At 41.1% G+C, this 27319-nt stretch overlaps 1 protein-coding gene across 2 annotated transcripts; it reads left to right on the top strand.

The window, feature by feature from the left end:
• MGARP (mitochondria localized glutamic acid rich protein) lies at positions 1-25661 on the top strand. 2 transcript variants are annotated; one of them, XM_030492927.1, is made up of 7 exons: positions 1-330; positions 1932-2035; positions 3106-3193; positions 7576-7809; positions 20874-21032; positions 21743-21788; positions 24099-25661. In XM_030492927.1, exons 1-6 carry the CDS (start codon positions 246-248, stop codon positions 21784-21786), a joined length of 714 nt encoding a protein of 237 aa, XP_030348787.1. In that variant the 5' UTR covers positions 1-245; the 3' UTR covers positions 21787-21788; positions 24099-25661. The 2 variants fall into 2 exon arrangements, with proteins under 2 accessions (XP_030348787.1, XP_030348788.1); XM_030492928.1 differs by lacking the exon at positions 20874-21032.
• Positions 25662-27319: the final 1658 nt, after the last annotated feature.

Genomic DNA, 27319 nt, shown 5'->3' on the forward strand with positions numbered 1-27319 from the left:
GCAAGGACCGTCCGGACGCTGCGGCACCGGCCCCGCTCCCCCACGAGCCCGGCAGCGGCGCCCAGGTGCGCCGGCACGCGGCCCGGCGTGGGGCTGCCGCCGGCCCCGCCCTCCCCCGCCGTGGCCCCGCCCCGCCCTGCAGCGCGGGGTGGAGCGGGCGGATCGGTGTCTTCTGCCGCGGCCGCAGCCCCGCGCTGTCAGCCAGCCGGAGGTGCCCGGTCCCTTCTCCGACTGCCGCTGCCGCCATGTATCTCTGCAGGGCCGCCTCGCAGGCGCTGGCCTCTCGCCTGAGCCGGGCTCCCTCTGCTGCGAGCCGCCTCAAGCAGCGTGGTACGCGGGGGGCCGCCTCGGAGCCCACCCCGGGGCCCGGTAGAGGTCAACGGGACAGCGCGGGGTGGGGGACGCACGGGGCGGGGCGGGACGTGACGCGCCGCCGCCTGTCTGCGGTGTGGGGACGCGCGAAGGTCGCGGGCCGGGGGCCGCAGGTGCGGCGGGCGCGCGGCGCGGCCGTTGGCCATCCCCGCGGTGTGAGGGGACGGGCGGGAAGGAGGGAGCCGGGTGCGGCTGCTCTGTTATCGCGCCGCGGGGAACCGGCTGCCTTGGCACCATCACCGCGGCTCGCCCTTGGGAGAAGCGGCTGGGCCTGCCCCCCCCCCCCGCTTCCCCCGCCGTCCATCAAACAGGGTCGGTGGCGGGCAGGTGTAACCCCTCTCCCTCAGCGGGGCGGACGCCATTGTCCTCGCTTCCACCCCCCGCAGAATAAAGAGAGGGAGACACCTCCCCTCAGGTGGATGGCCAGAGCGGTGGTTTCCTCAGCGCTCTGCAAGCACCGGGAGGGAGCGGGAACCAGCCTGCGGGGTTCCAGCCGCGGCTTTTAGCGCATCGGGAGTTGTGTAACCAGTATATAAAAAAATAAATCATCCTGCCGTGCTGGGTGATTGCAGAGTCGCTGAGCACCCTCCTACCTGTAACATGCAGCCTTTGAGAAGATGGTATTCCCAAGAAACTACCACAGATCATATATAAATGTAAGAAGATCCATTACGCTGCCTGACTATCCAAGAGGAGTCCGAAAAGTGTGTCATGAGACAGATTATGCTAAATATAATCTGGCACACGATGGCAGTGGTTTGAGATGGAGACTATTTTTTGCAGCTACTGATTGCAGTGCTCAGAGCTGTTTTGTGTTTAATGAGTGAAATGCCTTTTCAGTGAGGCGTTTCTCCTCTGGGATGGAGACACAAAATTCGGCTGAAAGCGTTGACGAACAGTATTAAGTGTGTTTTTCCTAGGTCTCTTTTTGAGATGTACAGAAGAACTCAAGGCTAGAGTAAGCATCAAAGCTGCAGAACTGGTGAATGCAAATAAACAGCCAACACTGCTGTTACAGTGAATATGTACTCAACCAGGGGTAAAATTGTGTAATGCTGCCTTTCTGCCCTGTTGGCCAATACTCGAGGTTATGGCGTATGGGCATGTCTCTAAATGTCCGCAGTCTGTTTGAGGGTGAAGGATTGAGCATTCAAAGGAAAAGGCCTTTCCTTAAAGTACTCTGTTATTAAAACGAAGAGTGTTTCATCACTGCAGCAAGGCTGAATAAGGACAGATTAATTCTTTTAAGTACCTTAGGCAGAAATGTTTTTACATTGCTCACGTCATTACTTAGTCTCTATAGATTGCATCCAGTACTTGGAAGCTGATATACAACGTAGTTCATGTAAAATCTTAGGAAGAGCTCAGCCCCATACCTTGTTCAGTTAGGCACCGCGCCCTGCGTTACTCAGTTGTACTAAGCATCAAGCTGTACCTCTTGGTTTTGTTACATCATTTTAAAATCATCCTTTCCCATACAGAGTTCAGATTCTGTCGTTCTATTTTATGCTCGCATTTTAGCTGCACTTTCACACTGATTTCAATAATGGTTTTTATAGCACCTCTTCGCCAGATGTCATCTGGGAGCGTTCCTGGCTCTTCTGGAGAGTCCATGTTTTACTATCTCCTTACTGGTGTTGCTGCTTTTGGTGGTTTATTTTATGTAAGTGTTTGGGAATGGAACTGTTGTGCTTTCTGAGTTGGCAAGGTATAAGGTGTATTCTGGCTTAAAAAATACCATCAAACCATCAATAGAGTGTGGATGTCATAGCATATAATTAAATACAATCTAACTTAAAAATCAGTTCAGGAGAACTGGTGAAACTGAATGCCTGCTGCTTGCCTGTTTTACTGTTACTTTGCTATCTAGTGCTGTTGTCATTCTTAGTGGAAAACATATTTAAAGCTATATGAAATGTGCCCAGAGAGGTATTAAGGCACCTGCCTCTAACCTCTTGCCTCTTCTTGTCAACCACAAACATTAAGAATATCTCAAAGGGGACAAGACAGATGTGAAATAAGCTGTCTGAAGCCACAAGGGGAAGATTATGAACCTCGTTAATTGGAGCACAAAGGAAGATAAGAATATTACTTAGAAAAAGCATGTTAAAGTTTTGTGAACAACTATTTTTGTCAGGCTTTTCAATAATCATGGTCTTCCCTGCATCTAAATACATCAGACTCTGTGCTTCGCATCCCTAAAGCCTCCATTTCATAGCTTCCTGCCCCACCACCCCCAAGATTTGAGATAGTGAGGTAGTGACTAGCACATCTCAGAGAGGTGCATGTTTCCCTCTCCCACAGAATAATCCTCTTGAATGGTAAGTAGCTTCTACTTGTTTGAAATATAAAACTTGTGTGATTGCATATCTGGAGGAATAGCAAATTCTCTTGCTGCCACCTTTTTACCGTAGTTTTTTCTTTAAATAACTAATCCAATTGTAATTGTCTTTTAAAATACCGTGTTCAATTCTTGAAACACTGCAGCACTTTGAAAGCTGCATGGTATATTGTGTTTGCTTTCTAACAACAGAGAAATATGAAATGTATGAATATGTTAGTATAGTAAAATAGATTTGTAATTTATTTACTTAACCTTGCTTAGCATAATTTGATATGCCTTTTAAGATGGGCAGTAGCACTTGCTTCAAAACCCTTCTCTCCCTCTCCCCTCTTTTTGTTTGGTAATTTTGTGGGGATGTAACAATAAGTTTAGGTATAATTTCCTTTCAGGCCTACAGAGTAGTCAGTTCATCTCGCAGCAACTACATTGAACACGTGAATATTCTCCATGAGAGATCTCAGGGGCGGAAAGACAAACGTGAGTTGAGCTCTTCTCTCTTGTTCCCTAGAGCAGATTTCTAGGTTGTCTAATCAGGCCTTAACCCTGTCCAAGTCCCTGTCTGAGCTCTGTGAGTGGGAGTAAAGACAAAGGTGGTTGTGCAGTGATCTGTTACAAAGCTACTTCTGCACAAACTTTGGGAATAGACAATGTTTAGGCAGTGAATCTGGCCTGTGATCAACTTTCGGAAGTACCTTTGGAGGGAAAAAGTTGAAGTGTGAACCATTAATTGTACATTGGGTATTTGCATTTGTTTTACTGGAAGCTTAATGAAACTTGACTAAACGCATAATGCTGTCAAAATCAGTTTTATTCTTTTGTTTGCTGGGGGGGAAGGAGCTAATATCTTTTCCTCAGTCAACAGTTTGGCTCCAGGCCATGTGCCATCAGGGAATACAGTTCAAACGGAAAAATACTAAGTCGTTCTTTTTTTTAAATACTGTAAATCAGACCGTTTTCTTGTCCCACAATTTGCATTTTGTCCTTTTAAATTCAGGATTCAATGAAAAGCAGATACCACCTAAGTGTATGGCAAATTCTTACTTAGCTCTTCATGCTTAAATAATTAGACCATGTTAGTGCAAATACTTGTAATGGAATGTTGTCTCTGTCTACATCAATTAGTGTTCGGCAGCATTAATATAAAAGATAGAGCTTTGGCAAGCATGGCCTTGCTAGGAAAAACAATTAGGAAAAAATGGCTTCTTCAGCATCTTTATATTTTTATTTTAAAAACACATAAATAAATTAATGCTGTATCACATTCTTCCTTACTTTTCTGATGCTGACGTCTAGAGAATTGATTTAATATATAGACCTGAATAGAGTATGCTGAGTTTAAATTTTGTTTTCAATGTGAGAACATGCTCTAGAACTTTACAATTACAGATTTTAAGATTTAAAATGGCAAAACACCTTCATTTCTGTTAAGCAGCTGGAAGCACTACAGTTTTTAAACTTAATTCTTTAAATGCTGAGAATTTGGCCACAACTTTACTGCAATCCTTCCTTGTCCCTAAAATTAGAAAATCTAGCCAGGACCAAAGTAGTAGGTACTTCCTCCGAGTGATCTAGTCATCTCCTGTTGAAGGAAGAAATGAGGGTTACACTTACGTTCTGACTAACATAGTCAGATGGACATGGTAGATGTGAGAGCATTAAGCAAACCAAATGATGCAAGTATGTTCCCTCTTTTCTCTTAAGGTTCACTTCTGCAAGGTACTGAGTTTTAACCCTAGTCTTCCGAAAGGTTTGAGTGGGACAGCGGAGGTCAGTGGTGCGGGTGACCCACTGAAGGCTATACCTGTGTCGCCCAAGACTAGCGCAGGAGTACTCGCTGTTCTGCAACTTACTTAATTCTGACTTTGGGTACTCTCCAGACATCCCATAATTTGATGCCTTGCACTGCTTAGTGATGGCAGATGATTGCTGCCTCTCTTATTATTGGTAGTATTGCTAGTAAGAAGCCCGAAACGTTTCTAAGGCCATACAGTGAAAGCAGTTGAAACTTGTTTCCTGTATTCCATATCGGACTTCTGAATAAACACTCAACTCAGAGTTTTTAATTGAACTTCTGAATGGCTAATTCCAATTCACAATATAAAGCTACTGTTGAATCAGCTCTTTTTAAAATCCTTCTTCATTCCCAACTGTATCCTCCCAAAAGAGGTTTCTTTTGTTACTTTTCCTATGGAATCCTCTGTGTGCTTTCTCAAAAGAATTAGTCTCTCCTCCTTCTCTTTTTCCCCTGTTCCCCGCATAGTCATATTTTTGTGTGTATTGTGTCACAGATTGTTACCATAGTATTGCTTTTCCCAGAAATGCCTCTGCAGCTTCTTTCCCTACTGTTTGGATTCAGTTAGTCCTTACACTTTTTCACAGTGAGCATTGCTGATAAGAGCAATTAAAAATTCTGTTCTCAAAGTAATCAAATATTTTTAGGGTCACGTAAAATCAAGTTTGAAATAAGCTGTAAAACAGTGCTGGTAACAGTATGAAGTGGTGGATAGAAAAGCAGCGTGCCAGTCAGCATACTCATGGAATATTTGCTGCATGTCCTATCGTAAGAGAAGAGCTTTCTAGCTGGAAGAACTTGGTACTAGGGAGCAGCTGATCAGAAAGAGACTCTCCTGATATGAATGATTTTTGTGTTTTCTCATCCTGAGGAAAATTCTCTGCTTGTCCCCAAACCCAAAAGAGAAACAATCAAGTGCTATGCTAGGCTTTTTTGTTTATTAGAGGGTTGAAATGATATTTAATGGTATTTTAATTAAGGATATCAGACATTTTAAAAAAAAAATATCTATTAGCAAATTTTCCGTAGCTGCTCTTAACTGAAAGCTGCTCTCAAACTTAGAGAGGAGTTTAAAAAAGCCTCTGGCAGAAGCCTGACTCCAAGTAGCAGTAGGAAATCTGGGACATCATTTGAACTGTAAAATGATGTTTTCCTTGCAGAACGTTCTACTTGCTTACTTAGCAAATAACTGAGTTTTGTCTTCCATGTGCATGTGTCTCCTTGAAACTTGTTCCTGATTTCCTTCTTTTTTAGCAATGACTTCTTTTTAACTTAATGCAAGCTGATTCAATCTTTCTAATCTATACTCTGCTTTTACACTTTCCAGACTAAAATACAAGGGAAATCTCTTTCCAAACCCGAGGAAGTTAAATACAAACAAAGGACAGTCGTTCACCATTGCGTACCTTGCAGCCTACCTTGGGATGACTTTATACCTTCTATTGTAAAACTCCGTACTTGTGAGACTAAAAGAACTACCTATGTTTGCAAGGCCAAACCATATTGAGCTTATTACTGAATCTGCTTTGCAGAAGGCAGTTCAGAGATTGAGAAGCTGGCTGTTTTGAATGAATGCACTCTATACTTGACTGTCCAATAAAGTGTACTGAATGCTGAGCTTGGCTGTTAGTCTGTTCTTTGTGTAATTGATTTAGGTTTCTTTGGAATATAGCATTCTCTTAAAGGGACATGATCAGGTTGTATAATACAAAGCTTTGATTTCTTTGCTGAGCAACGAATAGCCTTGTGTTTAAACCTGAACACAAAAAGATAGGCTTGCACTAGCCTAGGAAAAACAAGAATTAAAATCGATCTGTTTAGTTTTTAAACAGAAAACAATAAATTCTGACTATGTCTCTTTAAGCACTTTCCTGTCTATTCTCACTTAGATTACACTGTATTGCAAACTTTATTTCCAGTTCTGTGTTTTCACATGGTGAGTTGGTTCTAGTGGCAAACTTGGAATGAATACTTGGTATATAACTTTTCTTTTGTTAACTTGATCTTAGTGCATGTTTGCATGGTGGTTGTGCATCTTTGTTGCCTTGTGCCTTTAGTTTTTAATGACTTGTCTCAGTTGAGTTTGAAGTAATGCATGACTGGGAAGCACTGGGTTTTTCAGATTCTAGCAATTTCGACCCACAGCAGTATAGGCAAGTCTTTAAAGACAGATGGAAGTTGTAAAAAGAAAATGATCAGCCATAAGCAGTCATATCTCCAATAAAGTGAATGCTGACCACTTAAAATTAGCAAGTTATTTTCTTACTGATACACACCTAGTTTCAGTGAGGGTCCCCTGTTTTATTCTGCCCCACAGACCTGACTTTTCTTACTTCAGTGCTATGGCTCTTGCAGGGGTTACAGTGCCTTCAATATAGTTTTAAAGAAAGCAGGGCAAGTAAGGATAGCAGAGTACCTGTGGTAGCACAGGGCTAAGAGATGGCACAAAACCCATCTGAAAACTGATCACTGTTGGGCTCGGCATTACTGTAGCTATTGCCAGCCAAGTTAGCCACCTTAAAAATAGCCCTGCGCAGACTGAAGGCACACTTCGGCTTGCAGTGATTCTCAGCCTGATGGATAATGAACTCCCTAACAACTTTTAACTATGGTAGCAAATGTCTTGTTCTCAGTGCAGTAACTCCACTGCTGGGTGCAAACAGGGCAAGAATCCTGCTCCCTCTGACACCCATGAGTGTATTACCACTGGCCCTTTCAGTACAGGGGGTTGGAGCAACACTTGGTGGGGTCCTTTTTTATTCTTCCCTGCACTCCCACCTCTTTCAGACACTTGCTTTAAGCCACTGTTTCGTTTCTTACTACACTGAAGCAATTATGAAACTCAGTAATTAAGAATATGGTTTCCTCATCTTGTAAACATCTTTTTAAGTGCCACATTAGACAATATGGGGGGATTAATTATTGATTTCTTGACTTTGTAAATGTTGATCCCAAAGCTTAGCTTCCCATTTTAAATTTAAAGGAGGATGGTGGTAAAAAGCAGTGGGTGAATTTGTTGCATGCATGCACTTTACTCTCTTTATTGTATTAAATAAATCCTTAAAAGGTGATGAAGAAGAGATGGCTGAAGTCACTGAAGCAGAGACAGCCACGGAAGAGGCTGATGCAGTAGCTGCTGCTGGACCTGCAGCACAGGATGAGAGTGATGGAGTATCCCCAGAAACTGGAGGGGAGAATGACTTACCAGCTCCAGAACCATCCCTGGCTGTGGAAGAAGCACAGCAGGAAGCTGCTGCTGACTTGGAAGTTGCTGCTAATTCAGAAGCTGCTGCAGTGCAAGGTTAACTTAAGAATACAGTCTTTGTGCGTGTGTGTTGTGGGTCCTAAAACTCTGCCTCTTACTACAGGACATTAAGAACAAACGTCAGTGTTCCTAATGGAGTTTGTCCTGCAGTAATTGAGGTGTTAACTTGACATATGATGTGCTTAAGGTAATTAGGTTAGTAATTAAATCAGTGTCTCTCAAAGCATGCTGCCTCCGGCACCAGAGTTACTGTCTAAAACTAGTAGAATTCTATTTCTCTTCTTTAAGAAGGTGAGCATGTAATACGATCAGTTAAGGAGTTGTTTCGGTGACCTGATTCTTAAGGGTTTGTTTAGGAATCTAAATGCCTAATTTCACTGGCCATTCCTAAGATATTCACACTAAATAATTATAGTTGTGCTGTTAATGTACTTCAACAGAATCCTGCATAGCAACCAAAATGTTGTCATGATCTCAGTTTTAAGGTTATAGTAGTCTAAAATGTCAAAATTCAATAAAACATTAAATCGGTATTAAACACTTAGGTTGATTAGTGGCCACATACTTGGTATTTTGAACTAGCAGGGCATTTGAAATATTCTGGTTTACTATGTTTTTAAAAAAATCACAATAATACAAATGCAAACCTATCCATAAGTTGCACAAAATACAGGATTATAGTGTAACTTGAGGTTTTAGCACTTTTTTGTTTTAGTTTTATTTTATACTACTAACCTGTAAGGACAGGGCAATGGCTCATCCTTTCACCTCTTGATCTCTTCAGCTAAAGTTGGAAGGGACATGCATAAAAGAGTTGCAATTTCTCAGTCTATGGGAAAGCAGCAAATATTTGCATCTGGTGTCTTCAGTTCAAAACTAAACCAACCAAAATCTTGCCAGCCTATCATGAAAGAGAAACTTCACTCTAATTCTTGCTTTGGAAGGGAAGACTTCAGTATGGATATAGCAAGTATAAAAACCACTGACATGGTTTTCAGCTTGACTTAAGCATGGAATCTTGACTGCGCACCCATCTTTGACTGACTTTGAGGAAAACAAGCATCTGCTTGAAAGGGTATATCTAAAACAAGCCAAACTGAGATGAAAAGTATTCTGACTGCTAGTCCATGGGATGTTATCATAGTACCTTGAGAGTTATTACCAGGTTCTGGAACTGATTTTGCTTTTTTCCTTGGTAACTCCAGCAAGGAATGGATGCATCTCAACTGCCTTTTTAACAAATGAACTTGAGAAATGGTGCAGCACATCAAATGGCTGGTTCTTGTGAACGGCACAGGTATGAATGGGGTTTAGTTCGTGTGTGAACAGCTCCTGTGCTTGTCTGCAAAACAAGCCACTATAAACAACATTTTAAAACAATACGTGGAGACCAATCTGCTAAAAATAATATAGCTAATAAAAAGTTCAAGTAAGTATATTTGTAGAGACTCTTACCATTTACATATACGGTAGTTATTAAAATACCTACAGCCTTAATAATTTCAATTTCTATGGAATAGTTAGACCATTTCATTTATAAAGGAAGTAGTCTGGTATATGTTAAGGTTAGTGAATTAGAGCTGCTAAGAAAGAATGTTTTTAAAAGCCTTGCAGTGTTCACCTCTTGTTCTACAGAGCAATTGCAAAATTTCACTTTAAGGAGTGAACACTTGCTTGGATCTAGAACTGATTGAATATTCTTTGGTTGAATATTCCTTTCACAGTGCTTATCTAGGGATATTTGTTTATTGTTGGATAGGGCAGGGTCTTCCATACAGTAAGTATTCCTGCCTGCTGCTCTGTTGAAGAGGAAGCATCTAAGATCCTATACCAACTAAAGTGTTTCATATCAAGCAGCAGAAGCTGTACTTCCCCTCAGTAATTACTAGTTTCTAAGGCAAGAGAGCATTCTCCCCGGTGTAGCATTGCCTGACCTCTCTGGTGTTTCTGGGCTGTTAGGACTTGCTCCTGAGAGCAGTGTTCTCATGCCGCTGGTCACCAGTGCAGACTGTTGGTAACAGGTGTGCCTGAGTCAGGGGTGAACCCTGTGGGTCTCATAAGGAGTTCACCTAAGGTTCCCCCCTGGGACTGAGCCCCTGCGGTGGCTGCGTAACCCGAGTGCTGCCCTGGGAGGCCGCGGAGGCTCCGCTCCCCCCGGCCACGCCTGCGGGAGGACAGCGCAGCCGCTGAAGCGCTGCTTCCCTCGGATTTCCTGGGAATTGACAGGGGCCTCTGCCTCCTGACCACGTGAAGGGCTTAACAAGCAGCATGTGGTCTGAGGTGCACAGGCTTAAACCGGCAGCCCTTTCCTTCAAGCTATGCATAAGCTAGTTGCCATTGGCATAATACTTATAAGAAGATGGCATTTTGATTCAAAAAATCTCTGCTCTCTGTGTACCGCTTTGTTCAATGCTTACTTGCAGTCATCAGCTATTTCTGTCAAAAAAAACCCCAAAACATTTTTATCATTAAAATCAGGCCAGAAATACTGGGGGTTGGAACTAGATGATCTTTAAGGTCCCTTCCAACCCAAACCGTTCTATGGTTCTATGAAATACCTTCCAGTTTCGTATGAAACTATCTTAATCATTTGTGTTCTCTCCATTTAGAGGAAAAAAGAAGTATCTTAATTTTTCCTGAGATAGAGAAGGATTTTTCTTTTGGAACTGCCCAGGGAAATGCGGGCTTGCTCTGAAAAAGAATACTTATTTAAATAACTTCTATTAGTTTTCTTGGTAGCTTGATGTTACTTCTGCAGATGAAGGTGCAAGTATTTTCGTCGTTACCAGTAAACTCCTGCTTTTTCAAATGCAGTTGTTTTAATCTCTAAGGCTTTCTGTAATATGTTTGGAAGTGCAAGGTGCCAGTGGACATACATATGTATGTATAAGATAACATGAATGTGTGATTATGCATAGATGTACCAAAAAAGCCCAGTCCAACCTAACAAAAAACAACCTTGGAGGTAAGTACTTAATCAGGGTAATTTCAATTTTAGACAGGTAATTACAATTGTACTTGGCTGGAATTTTCTCCTTGCCTCAATTTAAGCAATTTAAAACCCACTACTGGTATCTGGAATTCTGTGAAGTCCTGTGCCATGTTACTCTGTTCCCAAGGTCTTAGCTTCCTCTAAATTCTAGGTTTTGGTACCTTTTTACTACTTGAGCAGTTGGGCTGTCACTCTTGGTAACTGCCAGATGCTGGTAAGTTTCCTGCTGTTCTCCTTCCAGTGTACTCTGATTGGGGACCATGAAATAAGATCATTTTTTCTCCAGACAGAACAAATGCTATAAAATGCACAGTTTGGCAAGCTGCTATTTGGATTAGGCAGAGTTGTTGCATCTGTGACTTTTAATTTTTAGATGGCTGCTATAAACTTTTCTCCAACTCTAGTATTGAGGCTTAAGGGTTTGGCATTATCAACTGGAATAGCAAAATCCATCAGCTCCCAAAAGTGATTTCTTGGACTTCTGACTTTAGTAGCATAGGTTCTTTTCTAATTTTGCAAGTATTGAAGGACTTGGTCTCGCCTCTGCTATTTCAAACGCCATTTGAGTGAGTAACTAGGCTTGGGGAGGATTAGTGTGTGAATGTGCCAGTGTTTTCCCTGTTAAGCTTTGATGGCATTACAGTGCCAGTTGTCTGCTGCCTAGAGAAACAAATATAGGCCACGCTGGACAGGAGTTACTGCTTTCTGGACAGGACTTTTGCTGACCCCACCACACGATGATGGCAGGCAGACAAAAACACCCAATGTGATTGGTGTACATTGCCTTTGGTTGGGAAGTTACCAAACCCTGGGTGTGTATTCAAATGCTCTGGCACTGGGAGTATTTTGAAAGTAGCTGAAAAGTTCTCAAAGTAATTTGCAAATGCTCATTCAGAAGCTTTCGGAATGACGTTGCTTGGTAGGGCAAACACATCCTTCTAGGTGTTTGTTTTTTGTGTGAGATGGAGAAAGGAGGAAAAGCTGAGCAACCTGCAGCTCTTTACAACCTTAGGTACTGGGGCAAGATGCAGCATGGACAGACCTTATCCTTTGCTGTTAAACCTCTTGTTCACAGTTGGACCTCATGAAAATAATTACACTTTTCTTCTTCTCAGCCTTGCTTGTATAGATCACAAGCATCTCATAACAGGACTATTAGTGGCCATTTTTATATATATAATGTCATGGCGTGAAATGGGTCTCTAGGTGTAGGTTGGTTTCCCTGATTTCCCAGATGGAATCAGGGAAAGTATTTGTATCATCTGACAAAATCTGTGCTTAATTACCAACTGTAATAAAGGTTTTCTATTCTGAATCTCCTTTTAGAGGATTTTTTTTCCTCTCTTCAGTGACTGCGATAGACTAAGCTAGCTAAATTAGGCTCTAGAAAGTTGAATTATGTGAATAATACCCTACTGGGGAGGTATCCATATATGTGGAGCTTCCGCTGGGTATTTCTGCTTCACATTTATCACTTAATCTGTCCATTGGGCTGCTGCATTTATCTTGTGTCTCTCTGATTACCATGAACTGGCCACTACCCTCTCTTCCCCTTTTCCCTTCATAAAACTGAGCTCATAGATGAGTTGTCACAGCAAAACTGGAAAATCTGTGTAGGAAGAATGTGAACAATGTTTAGAAAAGACTTCTGTAAAAGTTGTGAGCATCTTGATGCAGGTTGGTAAATGGAGAGACTGTTTGGTTTCGATCAGCATAGATGAAAAGAGAATTCTACAGCGTGCTCTGGGTTGGGGAAGAAGATAACAATAAAATGGAAAAAAACCCTAGAACTTCCCAGCTAACAGTGCAAACAAGTAAGTGGGGGAGAAGTATGTAAGATAACTGTCTTCCTATTTGTCTGCTGTAGCACAAGGGGACAAGTAGCTTCTGAAAAACAGGTTAAAACTGGTAAAAAGACATAAAGTGAGTAATGCCTAAATGGTTGTTACTATTAAGGAGAAAACGGACTTACTGCTTTTCACTCATTAAATAGCTCATAGTCAAGACTTAAAAAGAATCCTAAAATAACTTTATTTCTTTAAACTGAAAAGCAAGAACTCACTTTGGTCAGTGAAAACTGTTAGCATTTACTTGACCTTAAGTAGTATTACCTGTGCTATTTGAAGATTTCCTGTAAATACAGCATGCACAGGAATACTATTGGTGCCCTACTTTAGAGAAAATGGCAATGGGGACTCCTTTCTCTTCTCCAATGGTTGAGAATGGCTCAAATCAGAATGGTGACAACAGGGATTTTCATATTGCTTTTTCGGCAGTGTTTCCCATTAAAGAGAAACATCCTTTTCAAGAAACAACATGCTGAACTTTGGTTGCTTCTTTGAAAACAATGTAAGAGGGTAAAACTTTGTATGAGGAGTGTTAAAGAAAGCACCTAACTTTAATTAAAAGGGGTTGTTTTTTAGAATATCTGAGGGATTTCATACATGAAATTATTAGTGCATTTTCATATATGCTGTTCATGTTAACTTGCACTAGTTTTCTCATGCTCCATTCCAGTCAGTGGCTAGATGTCTAAAACAACCAGCCACAATGCGAATTGCCTCTCATTGTTACAAATCTTTGTTACAGAATATAAAATTATATACTTGAACTTACATGAGGTATTATAAACTATTCTGCATTAATGTGGTATGCACTGCTACGCTTTTATTCTGACCATTACAGGCATCTCTGAATCTTTTTTTGTAATCATCCATTGTAGAATAAGCTCTCTTGAAGTGACTCTTCTGGTCATTAGTATGAACTAATGAGGCTTTTCTTAGGAACTAGTGACCTGCATTAGACACAACCAACCTGTGAAATGTTTGGTTGAATGAAGTTGTTTCTTTTCTTGCTGTATGGAGTGAAGAACTTCTTTTTTTTTCCCCTTACAAAATGTGCTTCATAACACCATGGTTTAGGCTCTCAGCTGGACCTCATGGATTTTTATCTGGATTATTTCTAGATGGCATGCAAAAAAAAAAAAGGTGTCATTTTTATAGTGTCAGGATTACTAGAAATCCCAGCCTTCCTTTGTTCTTCAGTTTCTCAGAGACCTTGGCCTCTGAGCTGCTAGTTCAGGTTTAATTTATGGAATACCTGAAATGCCAAAGGGAGAGGACTCTCGATGCCAGTGGGCTCTAGTAAGATACCGCTGGGTAGAGAACGCTGAGGCTGCCTTCCTGCCAGGTCCAAACAACAGGGTGGTTGGGCCAGGGCAGTTCTGCAAACAATCTGAGAGCAATGTGGACTTTGGCAGTTCCCAGCCACTAGCTCCCGTCCTGTCCATTCAAGGAACTGATCACACTGAAAAAATAATTAGGACTTCTCTAAATAATTGTTAGTTGCCTGATTCAGTTTAGTACGTAGAGCTGAAAAGTTTATTTTTTTCCTGTCAGAAGCTCAAGTGCTGAATTCACAGTGTCAGAAGGAGGCGTTGGTCTGTGGTTAACCACCCAGTAGATATTTTCCTTTTTAAGCCCAATGTTTAAGTGTTTAGAGGTTGGGGTTTTGTTGGGGGTTTTTTTCTGAAGAGATGGATAACTTACTGTAGCTGGTTATGATCTTAAAAGGCCACCGAATAAAATGCCATTGAGCAGAGAGGGCATTTCGGGTAGTTCTGAGTGACATATGCAAAATTTTGCCTGTTTTGTCCCAAACTGCCTTGGAGATTATTATTTTCCCCTCTTCCTATTGCTGATGCGGCTGATGGTAGTTTGAGCCCTGTAAGCAGAGGGAGGAGGTGCTGAACCCAAGTCACCTGTACCTGGGGTGGTAGGTTGCTTCTGTTGGAAGAAAGGAAGGAAGGAAGGGGACCTCAGCTGTCACCACCACCTCAGGGTTTAGAACAGAAGCCATTGTTGAACCAACTTCTTTTCCGTTTTCCTTAAAGCTGATGATGGAACCAAAAGATGGTCTTAAAGGGAATCACAGTTTCTTGCTGCTGCTACTGCTGTGCTCTCCCCTGGATTAGACCTGAGGGAGCCAGGTACCCCACCTGTTGTGCTCTATTTTGCTGTTTCTCTCAAATACGTTCTCGAATTACCTTTCAAAAATGGTGGAATTTGACTTTTTAAAAGTGAATTCTATTCCACTGTCAGTTTTCCATTAGTGGCTCTTTAAACTATGAAAAGGAATGGGGAATTTTTTGCTCTGCCTATCATGCTGTTTCAGGGGACATCTCAAGACTCCCAGAGGACATTACTGAGGAGGGGCTTTAGGTAAACAAAAGCATCACGTAGTCACATGAGTGGTTCTCTGAAAGACTGTAAATGAACTATTGAATATTGTTTCTGTTTTCACAATGAAATTTTACTCTTTTTGTTCTTCCGCTTTGGAATTAGTGTGAGACATTGATTATGTTATAGGCAGCTTGACATATCAAAGCCTTGTTTTGTACTCCAGCTTTGGTTTGTGCGCTCCAGGCAGATTCCATTTGTATTACGCTGGCTAACTTGTATTATTTTAGATTTATAAAGCCAAATTCTTCTGCAAAGAATATTTTTAAAAGTAATTGAACCTGATGCTCTGCATTACAGATAAAAGCTTCGTCTTGAGTGCTTAGAAAGAAATAATTCATGATATGAAGGATACCGCTTTAAGTGCAATGCTTCACTCATAAAAATGTATTTTTACATTACCCCCACCTCTCCCTGGGCAAGTTAAAAACCAAATATAGTTTTAATTTTAAAATCTGGATCAGTTCTCCATATGTACTGTAAATAAGGAAAACAAACTTACAAAGCCACTTAAACCTACAAGCTTAAATCCAGAAAGATTTAAAAATAGAATATACAAGTTAGTTTATGCCTACAGGCTATTTGTATCAGTCATCTATAAACTGGTATCAATAGATATTAAAAATACTAATGAAGTTTCAACACAGAAGGACTCTGAGCAGAGGGAGCATTTGCAGCAGTGCTGAGCTGGCAGGCCAAAGGTGGCAAAACTTTTGCTGTAGGAGGGAAATTCTGAATTCCAAGAGCACCCCAAGCTTGTAAAAATTTTTGTGCTTTTCCTTCTCTAAATGCTGCTCTATGAGAGGCAGCTTCCTCTGTTTTTACCTGTTAATAGAAAGAGGTATTTCTTTTACAAGGTAAAGTGCTTCACCTGCATGAGAAAAGCAGTTCTTTCCTCTTTAGAATAATTTATTTCTATATATAAATAAGGGGGTTTTGTTTGTTTTATTAACAATTAGTTGCTAGCGAGCTGCTGCTTCAGTGGCAGTGTGCAGACCCAACCCTCGCATTAACATGGTTGGTTTTTTTGACAGGCTGCTCTAAAGCATTAAGATCTGGGTACTGAAGGTCAATCCATGTGCATGGGGTTTGTGGTGGTTGGGGTTTTTTAATGGCTCAATGATTTGTTGTTGGAAAGTATTTGTTGTTAGCAGGAGCAAAGACGCGCCAGTGACACAGGGCGTGCGGGTCCCTGCTGACTGTGCCTCTGTTCTGCTGGGGCCAGGCTGAGCTCGCCGCTGTTCAGACCAGTCAGTTGACCGCCATGAGGATGCAGAAGCAGCCTGGGTTTGGGCTGTTTTCTGTTCTACTGTGAATGCACAGAAGTCCTGTGCTCTCAGTGCTGCAACCGGAGCACTTGTAAGAGTAAAAATGTGTCTTTAAAGACTGCAGGAATAGCAACTTTATACAGGAAGCAGCTTTGTTGGCGTTTTTTGTTTGGTTTGGTTTGGTTTTTTTCCCTGAAATGATAGGGATAGTTTCCTAAAAATTATATTTCTAGGTGGAACTAGAAGTTGTATATTGTGCTGATAAGCTACTGGAGCTGCCTAATGCTGCTGTCTTACTGAAAAAAACCAAACAACCCCAAACCCAACAAAGTTCTAAACAAAAAACCTAATTTCCTTTTGTCTGTAAAATCAATTTCCTTTTCTGTATTTACTCAACTCAAACCAGATGTGTTTTCATAATATAAATGGTTTGTTATTGTGTTTGGGGCACACGTAATGTGCTGCCGGTGCTCACCCTGTCATGTTCTGTTCCTGCATGTGCCATTTGGACAGACATATTTCTTCTCAGATTGGTTATCTCATAAAGCGGAGAAGATGAAGACCACTTGGGAGTGTATATCGCTATTCTGAGATGAAGCAGGGTGATATTTTTGTTAGGTTTCAGTGTTACGTGTAAGGATTGGATATTACAAAGATGTTGATTTCTGTACTGATGGTTGTGTCTACTTTAGCCTGAGGATGCTTGTCCTCGAAATCATCCATACATTAAAATCCCTTTGAATGCTTTCGGAACAGCTGTGGGTGTATACACAAAGCCTAACCACTTGCCTGCAGTTAGTAAATGTGATTAGTTTTGTGAGGCCTGAAGTTCTTTTATATGATGTTTTGTTGAAATTACAAGAAAGTTAAGCTCCTCATTCAGATCTGTAAGATCAGTGGTATATACAAATGCCTAGCAAAATGGAAGAAACCTGTAGCCACTGATACTGGGATGTATCTGCTTATCTCAGGGGAAAACGTAAAAATTACAAATATCTGGTAAAGAAGTAAGATTATTTTTTTTTTCCTTCAGAAAAAATAGCTAATATTATACAAAAAGACTGAGGTTTTGCTACCAGTATAATACCTTGTATGAAACCGCGAAGTGTATAGCTTCTGTAGAGTAATATATCCTACTAAGATGAAGGGGGACACGACACACCAAACAATGAAACAGGAAAATTGTGAGACCATTTAGCTCCAGTTCTATTGATGAATGATGGGGGAGAGGGGGTTCCTCCCTTACAGAATTAAGAAAAAACCCCAACCAGCCCCACTTTTGTGTCTACAAGAAGAAACTAAAAAAATGAAGAACCTTCCCATTTCTGGCAGATTTTAAATTGTATGGGTCAGGGTGAATCATCATTTGACTGAGACCAGTTTGACTGTAATGCTGCAGGTGGGTCTTGTGTTGAAGATGCTAGGGAGCTGCAGCAGCACTGTGTGATACCAATAATGAAGCAGCTGGGCATTCAGTGGAAAACAATACAAAAAGCACTTGAACACTGTGTGTCTTCACTGCAGAGAAGCAGTTGCACAATGCAGGTTGTTTTGCTCAGTTACAGCCTGTAGAAGCTGTAAGAAAGCTGGCATAAATAGACAACGTGGCTCACAGGCATCGCTGCTCAGGGAAATACGGGGTCTTCAGAATTTCAAACCGGTCATCATTCAGAAAACAACACAGAACCAGTTGAGATGTTGTAACTCCTCCACATCTCTATTTTGAGAAAAATGAAGAAGCTTCAGTTATTTAGTATTTGACCTGACAAAAGTTAGAAGTGATTTCAGTTACGTCTATTAATAGAGTTTTATGACGGGCTTATGAACAACTTTGCAATAACTGAATAGACAGAGAAGTAAAATCCTTCTTCCAAGGATTATGTAAAATGAGTCATCATTGAACCAGGCATAGATTAAAATCTCTTCATGAAATAGAGTGTTACTGCAGGATTGTACATGGAACAACTGTGAGAGATTAAGATGGACTGAAAAAATATTAAATGCATGTAGATTAAGGGGAAAAAAAAAACCCAAAACCAAAACCCCAAAACAACAACAACAACAAAAAAAAAAAGGTGTGGGAGGAAATCGCACTGAGATTAAATTTAACATCCAGGGAAAAAAAAAGGAGGAGTTCCTAAACTTTGTAATGCTCGGTGCTACCAGCTGAGGATGTGAGGGACTTGGGCAGTGTGTCTGATGTTCCTCACAGAGAAGGGGCTGTGTGATAGCCCCGATTCTGAAAGGGGTGGGGGGCTTGTTCTCAGCTTGCCGGGTCATCATTCCTTGCCTGGTGTTGCCCTGGGATCACAGCCATTCCCTAGGGCTACAACACGTTGACCTTCTGAGTGGGACAAAGAGCATTTGGTCCAAGACTGAGCTGTGTACAAGCCACCAGAAAATACACTGAGATTTGTTTTGGTGTGTCAGACTAATGGTGTTCAAAACACCTAACCCCACTTAAATAGCTTGCTATCACTGCAGTAGGCCAAAGAAATTGTGCCAAAATGATCTTGGTGGGCCAGTCTGAGTCTTTGCTGGAAATAACACCTTAAGGCGTGGATATTGACCCAGTGGAAGCTGCCATGCCTGGTGCTGGGGTGCGCAAGTGTGCTTGGGCTGCCAGCTAGTGCCGGCTTTCTCTGCTTGGAAAGAAGCCTTCCGCTGAGGCACCGGGAAGGTGGCTCCCGGGAAACTCCAGCCACGTGTGCTCGAGTAAGGGATGGGAAAGCCACGTGAGTCAAAGCAGCAGCTGGGGTTTGGGGCAGTGACCAAGGGCAGCTACTCACATGTGCAGATAGAGGTTTTGAAGAATGCAGTGCCTGTTGCAACAAGGCCCTTTGTATTCGGCTGCTCTGCAGAGACCTGAGTGGACACGTTAGGAGGCATCCATCTCTTGTTGCAGTAGATTGCCTTTCTGATAGCCATAAAAAAAAATACTTAAAACCAGACAAAAATCGTTCAGTACAAGCAGTATAAGGGTTAATGTTTGCTTCAAGGCAGGTATTCCTGTAGGTGATGATAAACACAATTCCCATTCAAAGGAAATGAAGTTTTAATAAAAAGCAGGAAAGTTCATGTTGCTCCCTCTAATTGCTTACCAATTTACTCTTCCTAGTGCGAAAGAAATTAAAACACTGAAATATCACAAGAAGTGAAAATTAGAAAGATGAAATAATATAATCCAGAGAGCAAGTTTTTGGTAATATAAACTGAGTGATATTACAAACTCAAAACCAGCAGCTTGTTACTGTAGCAAATATATTGCATTACATCCAGTGATACTACCTATAAAATAATATTCTAAGTTTAAAATGTGCTATTTTCGTTGCATAGCTCCCTATAAAGACAAAGGTAGAATTTCCTGGTTTGTTTTGGGTTTTTTTTAACCTTGTTGCTTCTTCAAAATTCAGTCAGTATTCTAAAAAATAAAGTGAAATAGTTGATGTTCAGAACATGCTGTATTTCAATAGCTGCAAGCTGATACTGGGAAAAAGGCATGGGATGCTAGCTCTACAAAACTCCTATTTATCGCATTTATTGAACTTCTAATGGAGCTGTTCAGTTGGCTGTATTTAACATACATGTAGCTTAGCATAGGGGACAGTTTGTAACTACAGAGTTCCTGCAAACCTTATGCTGCCGAGCACATAAGGTGTGTGATGATGGAGACCTCCAACGGGAAGGTTAGAAGAACATGGTACGAGAGAATTTACTCGAGTTAGATATGACATGTAACTGCTGGATGATGTGTTCAGTCTCCCTGTAGTGTATCTGTATATAGACATACTATTACACACTTTTTATACAGATAGATTGCTTTATACTTAAGGAGTATTGAGAAAAGGCTAGCTGGCAATCATGCTACGGTGGACTCGCAGCCTGAACCTGTAGGATGATGTTAGGATATTTCCACATTAAAACTACCCTTTGCAAGGTTACGTGGAGTGTTTGTGTAATATCCTATGGTGTAGATCAGACCAGGATTATTTCCATGGAAACGTTACCATTAGTATCTTACACATCATTAGTAGTTTGACAGAAAATAAAACAAGGGTATCTGCAAGAGAATGTACATGGCTTTAAGCTGACAAATGTAAATTTACATTAGACATGAGAAAGAAATTCTTCCCCGTGAGGGTGCTGAGGCGCTGGCACAGGGTGCCCAGAGAAGCTGTGGCTGCCCCATCCCTGGCAGTGTTCAAGGCCAGGTTGGACACAGAGGCTTGGAGCAACCTGCTCTAGTGGAAGGTGTCCCTGCCCATGGCAGGGGGTTGGAACTGGATGATCTCTGAAGCCCCTTCCAACCCAAATATTCTATGATGTTAGAGAATATTTACCTTTGTCTAAAGATACGAAAACAGCTCATGTTTATAGTTTTCTGCCTCAGGGCTGGGAAGAGTCAGACTTTGCCTGGAATTCCACTTGCAAACTTTTATTTGTATGATAAAATTTAATCGTTTGGTAGATTCTATTGTCTTCAGTTATTTCAAACACGCGTGTTAGGCAGGTACTTTATGCTTTGTGAGCTTTGACTGCTCACCCTCATTTATGCTGGTGAATGGAAAGAGAAGACAATTATCTCTCTAATTTGATTCGTAGAAACTGTGAGTGAAGTCTTGGATGTTGCAGCTTCTTCTGCCCATGAGGAAAACTTAGACAGTGTCAAGGAAGGCGTAGCCTCAGCAGCTCAGGAGATTTCTGACACATCCTCGAGGAGCCAGGACGCTGATGCTGAGGAGTTGGGGCAAACTTCAGAAGGTGCAAGAGCACAGCTGGGTCTGAAATGTTTTGTCTCTGAAAAGCACAAATGGCTGTTTGCACTGAACCAGCTGCAAGAGCATGTGGACCTCAGGAGTGGCTGCTTGTGATGGCTGTGTTTGGCATTGTAGTCATAGCAGAAAGCTGAATTTCGACATTATATGCCATGCAGTAGAAATATATATCGTGTATATGTATTGCCGCAGTGTTTTGAGCTCAGTGTCCTGCTAAGTGGTTAGATGTAAAGTTCATTAAGAACAAGAAATTCTCCCTTGTGCTGGATGGGATGTGACATACTTTTTTGATATCTGACTTAATTTGAAAGATGGAACTTTCTTAAATCGCATTGCTGTAAAGAAAAATCTAGAACGTGTAATATTTATAAACCTTGCAGTGTTTCAATGCAGCTGTAAATGCTCTTACATTGCTATTGAAGTTGAACAATGTAATTGAATGCAAAAGAAAATGTGTGTTAAAATCTTCACTCGGGAGATTTTCAAACGAGTTTAGAAATTTGGCCTCTAAACTCTTTTACAATTAGAATTTAAAAGCTAAAAGGAGAAATATCTGTATACCTAGTATGACTTTGTAAATTGTACCCTTTGAGTCCAAAGAATACTTTGGACTACAGGGGAACAACTTACTTGACTATTTGTCATCAAATAAGTTGATTCTGATCTTTCTCACCGGTGTTTTGTCTCCATTTTCAGTTTCTGTGGAGAAGACACCTGAAGAAGTTGCTAAGGAACCCTAAAGGTACAGAGTACAATTGCAGCATGTGGTTTCCTGCTCCTCACCTTTCTTTTTTTCTCAGTTAGTGGCGATGGCAGCATGTGGTGAGTCTGCACGTGCACGCTGATGGTGAATTTGTATTTCTGTCCCTAACGAGTACACTGCAAAAAAGAACTTAAGTATTTCTTATTGCTTTGGAACCATTGCTGGCATCTCTTAGAGGCTAGGAAGCAAAACTTTTCTAAATCAGATGTCATGCTGGGTGTTTATTTATGGCTTCATCTTAGGCCCATGCAAACTCAATAAAGACCCAAGAGTTGTAGCTTTCTTCCAGGCAAAAAGTATTCTTTGGACATTGGTTTAAATTATATAGATACTGGACTGCTGGGTAATTGCCCTATACAAGTGAACTCTTGCTATCCTCAGTGTAAACATGGTGAAGTTGTAACCTTCTGGACTCTCTTCTTTAAGAACAATTTTTCACAATTAGTCTCTCTGCACTTTTAGTTTGTGCTAATGGAAAATATTGAGTATAATATTCTTACTAGTTTACTAGTGTCTTGCTCAGTTGGCTTTATTAATTTATAGAATAAAATACTTTCCCCCCAATATTCTTACTATTTTGCTATTCCCTGGGACTCCCCCTTCCAAAATGGGCTGTAAGATAGTGATAGAAACTTGAGGGAATAAAAAGTTTGGCTGAAATATGAACAGGAATCTTGGTAAAAAAGATAGTAACTAGAATAGAAACAACTGAAAGCTGAGCTAATAAACCTCCCAGGGCAGGAATTCCCAAAATTATTTGTGCTGCTGGTTAACAAGTCAGTTATTCTTGGAGTACAGTGCAAGAGGAGAAGGAAACAGCAAAGAAAGTTATTTTTCATTGCAGTCTCAAAACATATCTTTTAAATACACTTACGGAACCTTATCATTGTGTTCTGAGTCCTTTGCAAATGCATGTTTGCTTATTCCATCATTCATTGCAATATAAAACAAGGTAATACCTCTTATCTGCTTGTGATAAAAGGTAAATATTCTTAAACTTCATACTCTTTTTCCATGTTGTTTTAGCATTCAAAACTAAGGAAAAAAAAAAGGCAAGCATGAAGGGGAACAGATGTTTAATGAATGTAGGTGAGATGTGCAGCAAAGTTGCAAGTGTGGGTGTCTCAAAGCTGTTGTTTTTGGTGAAAGTGAAAGCTAAGGGCACCTGAGGGTATTGCATCAGGAAAATGAATTACCAAGAAATTCTGTCCACTCCAGGACACATAAATGCAGTGACACAGGGAAAGCAATAGAGTTAGGAATCTTTTTTTTTTCCCCCTATAAACATCTTGCAACCCTACAAATTGTTGCATTGGTATTCCAGAATTTGATTTAGACAACAAATACCCAACATAGCCAATTTGATTAATGAAGGCAGGGACAGTAACTGAAAGGGGCAGGAGTGGGAGGGAAGGAAAGCTTTAGGAAGCAATTTTGATGGAACAAATTGAAAACAATTGAAAAATAGATGAATCTGCTACCAGAATACAGATCCACTGAATGCTGCTTAAACTGCTTGGGCTCTTTTTGACAGAAGAATTACTTTTTATGACTACAGCATCACAAGGTTACAAAAGGAATTTTGTTCTGAGGTCCAATGTGATCTTGTTGGGGGGAAAAAGGGTTTATAAAACACTTTACTACTTAGGGCTAGAAGACTGCTGGCTGACTTTTTCCAATTAATAGGTCAAGAGCTACAATGCATTCTCAATCAGGAAAGACATATTTATTCATTTATTTTGTGTACATGGAGGGATAGAATAGTATTAATGGGTGAAATCTTCACATAAAGCATTGACTTGATGCTGTGTAGGAATACGCTATTATTCCCCTTTCTTTTCCGAGTACAGCAACTCTACAGTGTGTGGCTCTTGGCCTCAAATTCACACTGCTATGAAGCTACTTATACCAGTAATCTCAGCAAACACAATTGGTTTACCTCATGCTTAAAGTTAAACAAGCAACTATTTGTAGAAGTAAGGCTTAGTGGAATGTATCCAGCATGCACGGGAATTCAGTTACACCTGAGCAACATGGCTGAAGACAAGGGATTTCTTGAAATTGGGCTTTGCTGGTGGTAGCAGAGCAAGTTTTCACAAGCCATCAGATGAACATGATTTATACAGCAGTGGTGTTTATATGCTGTAAGTCACTTCACTGATAACCTGCAGCCAAGTTTACAGTGTGATTAAATGTTTGCAAAGAAAAAAGACCTGATGAATCAAGTCTGTTGCTAAACATTGTTTATTGTTGCTTCCTCTAAATCAGATTCTTTTTTCTTTTTCCCAGTAAGCAGTGCTGAAGCCTTTGAGAAGTTTAATGGAAATATTTGTGCAATCAACCAGCTGATTCCTGTGTGAAATCTCATACTCTTCCTTGGAGACAAAAGAATTTGTGCAGTTTCTCATACTACGCTCTGCTCATTAGGACCAGTATTCAGTGCTGCAACAGACAACCCAATACGATTTCAGTTGGCTAGAGAGATGCTTCTGTGATTAACATCTCTGCTTTAGAAAGTAGCATCCAGTAATAACTTCCAAAGCACCACCCAGCATGTAACAAACACACGTGCTAAGAGAAGCAGTAGACTTAACTGAAACCACGTCAGGTGAACTCGTTCTAGGTCTGTGTTGTCTTGTTACGTACATTGATGTCTTACTTTTGGTCCAAACCGTGGTGCATAGTTTTACCATTTCAACATTCCATGCTTAAAATGTAAGTAAAAGGTTTTAACTAAGTTAAAAACTTATAAAAAAAACCTGCTTGTATTTTTAAATTGGGTCATAGGGAAAATAATAACCTTGTTTCCTCCCAAGTTTGGATTTGCAATTATAAGCATAGGACATTTGGCTGTGCAAGATATGATTTTTCCCCTGCATAAACATTTTAGATACTACCCTTCCTTGCACAATAGTATCCAGGAGTAAACATTTTTAAGGCTCCTGCTTTGAGAACAAAACCTGCTTACAAGTAGTAGCAACAGGTACTTCAGAGCATGAAAATTCAAAATAGCCACGTTTGAAGTTACCATCATTGGTCGAAGTGGTGGCTTCAACCTTGGCTGAGCTGGGCCTTATTCCTACCAAGCCTTGCTGTAGTCTTTCTGTGTTGTTCTGTCTTAGCAGTGGTGTAACAACACGAAGGTTTTCAGAGAACACTTGTACAAATCACAAGCAATTCAGGCTATGGTAAAGCTCCTCTCCGAGCGCAGGCAGATGGCCAGCAAAATCCCTGTGGAAGGTTATGTCACGTGTTCAAATGGACAAGGACTCTTAGGGACTAAGAATGAACAGAACAGATAGATAATCTTGTTAGTATTATCCTAATAATGAAAAATTCTATAATGAATAATGGGTTTGTATGACACTGTTCTCCTCACCCTCCCTTGTGCTTTGTGCATGTGCATGAGTGTGCATCTACTACAAAATCTTTACTGAGACCCATTCCAGCCGTCAGAATGGCAATAATTCTAAACTGGGATCAAATAAGGTCTATTAGACACACTTTATATAGAAAGTGTGAATTATAAGGGGCATCTGACTGCTTTCTCTTCAAGCAGAACTTTGGAAAGATGTTGAAAGGGAAATTGCAGCATTTTGACATTCCTACCCATGGCACAAAGCAACACCTGCTCCTTCCTCCATCATGAAGCAAATTATAATAGTGTTCCAACAAAAATACAGCCTATTGCCACTGTATCTGCTTAGCAATAACTGGAATAATGCAGAGGCAAAATCAGGCTCCTGAGCTTCAAGAAGCCATCCCACAGCCTTCTGCTTAAAGGATAAAGCCACTGTGATTAAAAGCAATTTTTGTAGACAAAGCTACTGGAATAAAAGTCTTGGACTGATATTTTGTTGGATGAGAGTCTATCTTTATTTATCTTGTAGATTAAGCATCCTATGAGGGATGCATACGCTTAAATGTTCTGTTCTCATTTTCACTAATTCCTAGTGAAAGAAGCTGTTTCTAATTTCTGCAGCCGGCAGTAGGGTTTCTAAAATTGTAGGCTTTGCTGAATGTCACTTTATGTCTGGAACCGCTCTGGTACATGGCAAAATATATCAGCCCTTGGAAGAGAGGTGCTTGAAGAATTGAAGCACAACCTATGGTGTGCTTTCCAAAGCTGTTCATCCTTCCAAGTTCAAAAACGTAAGAGTCCCAGGACGCAGGATGCCTTGTTGCTCCATCAGAAATTCTTTGTCTTACTGGTTTAGGTGGTCCCTGATCACTTCCATCAGTTACGTTGGTATGGAGTCCAATTATCACACAGAGTAATATTTCTCTATGCTCTCCCCCCACCCCGAAAAGTGAATTTTTGAGTTGCTGCACAAAGGCTGTGGTGAACTGTAGAAAATGGTGAATTGGCTCATTAAGGAGAACATGACCGCAGCAGAGAGCAGACTTAATGCAAGACTATAGGAGATGGGGCAAAAGGTTTGCTCTTGAAAATACACGTCAAAGCTCAGAGTAAAACTTGAGATTCCTGAAGTTGTACAAACTGGAAATTGCTCCTTTGTGGTCAGCAAGTATTTGTGAGACCCGTTAGCAAAGCATTTCACCTCCCTCTAGTGCTAGTTCGTGTGAAGGGTAACAGCCCGTGGCTGCTAGCAGCAGTTCACTTAGCTGAAATGCTGGAGATAGATGAAGTCCATGCAGCAGTTTTAGTTTTACTCTTTGCCCCTGTTGATGTCCATGTAGAATTTGATTTTTATTTTAATTTCCTTTTTAAAAAGACAATTACTTAAAAAGATCATTTCAAACTGCAAGTTGGTACCCAAAATTTGGAAAATCTGAGAAGTACTTTAACCAAGATTTCTTGTCCCTGTGCAGAAAGCTTTGATGATGTGATAAAATACTACTTTTAATCTTTATTTCTGAGGAATAAAAACCCCACAGAACCCCACGTAATCCCAATGAACTCAAACCAAGCCAAGAACTGAGGCTGTGCTGTTTTCCCACCTGTTGGTCTTTCTCTTTTCCTCTCCCTCAGAACTTTTGAACCAACTAGCCAACCCCAACTTCTGTTTCAACAGAGGGGTGTGAGGGACACAAAGTTCCTGAGTGATGACTGAGGAAATCAGTGGCTTATTTTGTTGTGTTTGCCAGCAGATAAGCAAATGCACATATATGGAATTACAGAACAGTTTGGGTTGGAAGGGACCTTAAAGCTCACCCAGTCCCAACCCCCTGCCACGGGCAGGGACACCTTCCACTAGAGCAGGTTGCTCCAAGCCCCTGTGTCCAACCTGGCCTTGAACACTGCCAGGGATAGGGCAGCCACAGCTTCTCTGGGCATCCTGTGCCAGTGCCTCAGCACCCTCACAGTGAAGAACTTCTTCCTAGTACCTAATCTAAATCTACCCTGTTTCAGTTTAAAGCCATTCCCCCTTTCCTGTCACATGCATGGTGCAGCTGAGTAGCACTGTGGTGTCCATAATCAGCTGCTGCCAGGTTAGGGGGTGAAAAACTGAGCCAGCAGCATTGCGAGAGGAGAGCTCAGAGGGCAC

The sequence above is a fragment of the Strigops habroptila genome, chromosome 7 (genome assembly GCF_004027225.2).
Source record: "Strigops habroptila isolate Jane chromosome 7, bStrHab1.2.pri, whole genome shotgun sequence".
In the NCBI taxonomy this organism is placed as follows: Eukaryota; Metazoa; Chordata; class Aves; order Psittaciformes; family Psittacidae; genus Strigops; species Strigops habroptila.

What these genes read in the sequence shown, in the direction of transcription:
- MGARP (XM_030492927.1), top strand. Translation starts at nt 246, where the DNA reads ATGTATCTCTGCAGGGCCGCCTCGCAGGCGCTGGCCTCTCGCCTGAGC. An exon ending in GAGCCGCCTCAAGCAGCGTG is followed by an intron (nt 331 to 1,931) that starts GTACGCGGGGGG and finishes TGGTTTTTATAG; the next exon opens with CACCTCTTCGCCAGATGTCA. An exon ending in AGAAGCTGCTGCAGTGCAAG is followed by an intron (nt 7,810 to 20,873) that starts GTTAACTTAAGA and finishes TTTGATTCGTAG; the next exon opens with AAACTGTGAGTGAAGTCTTG.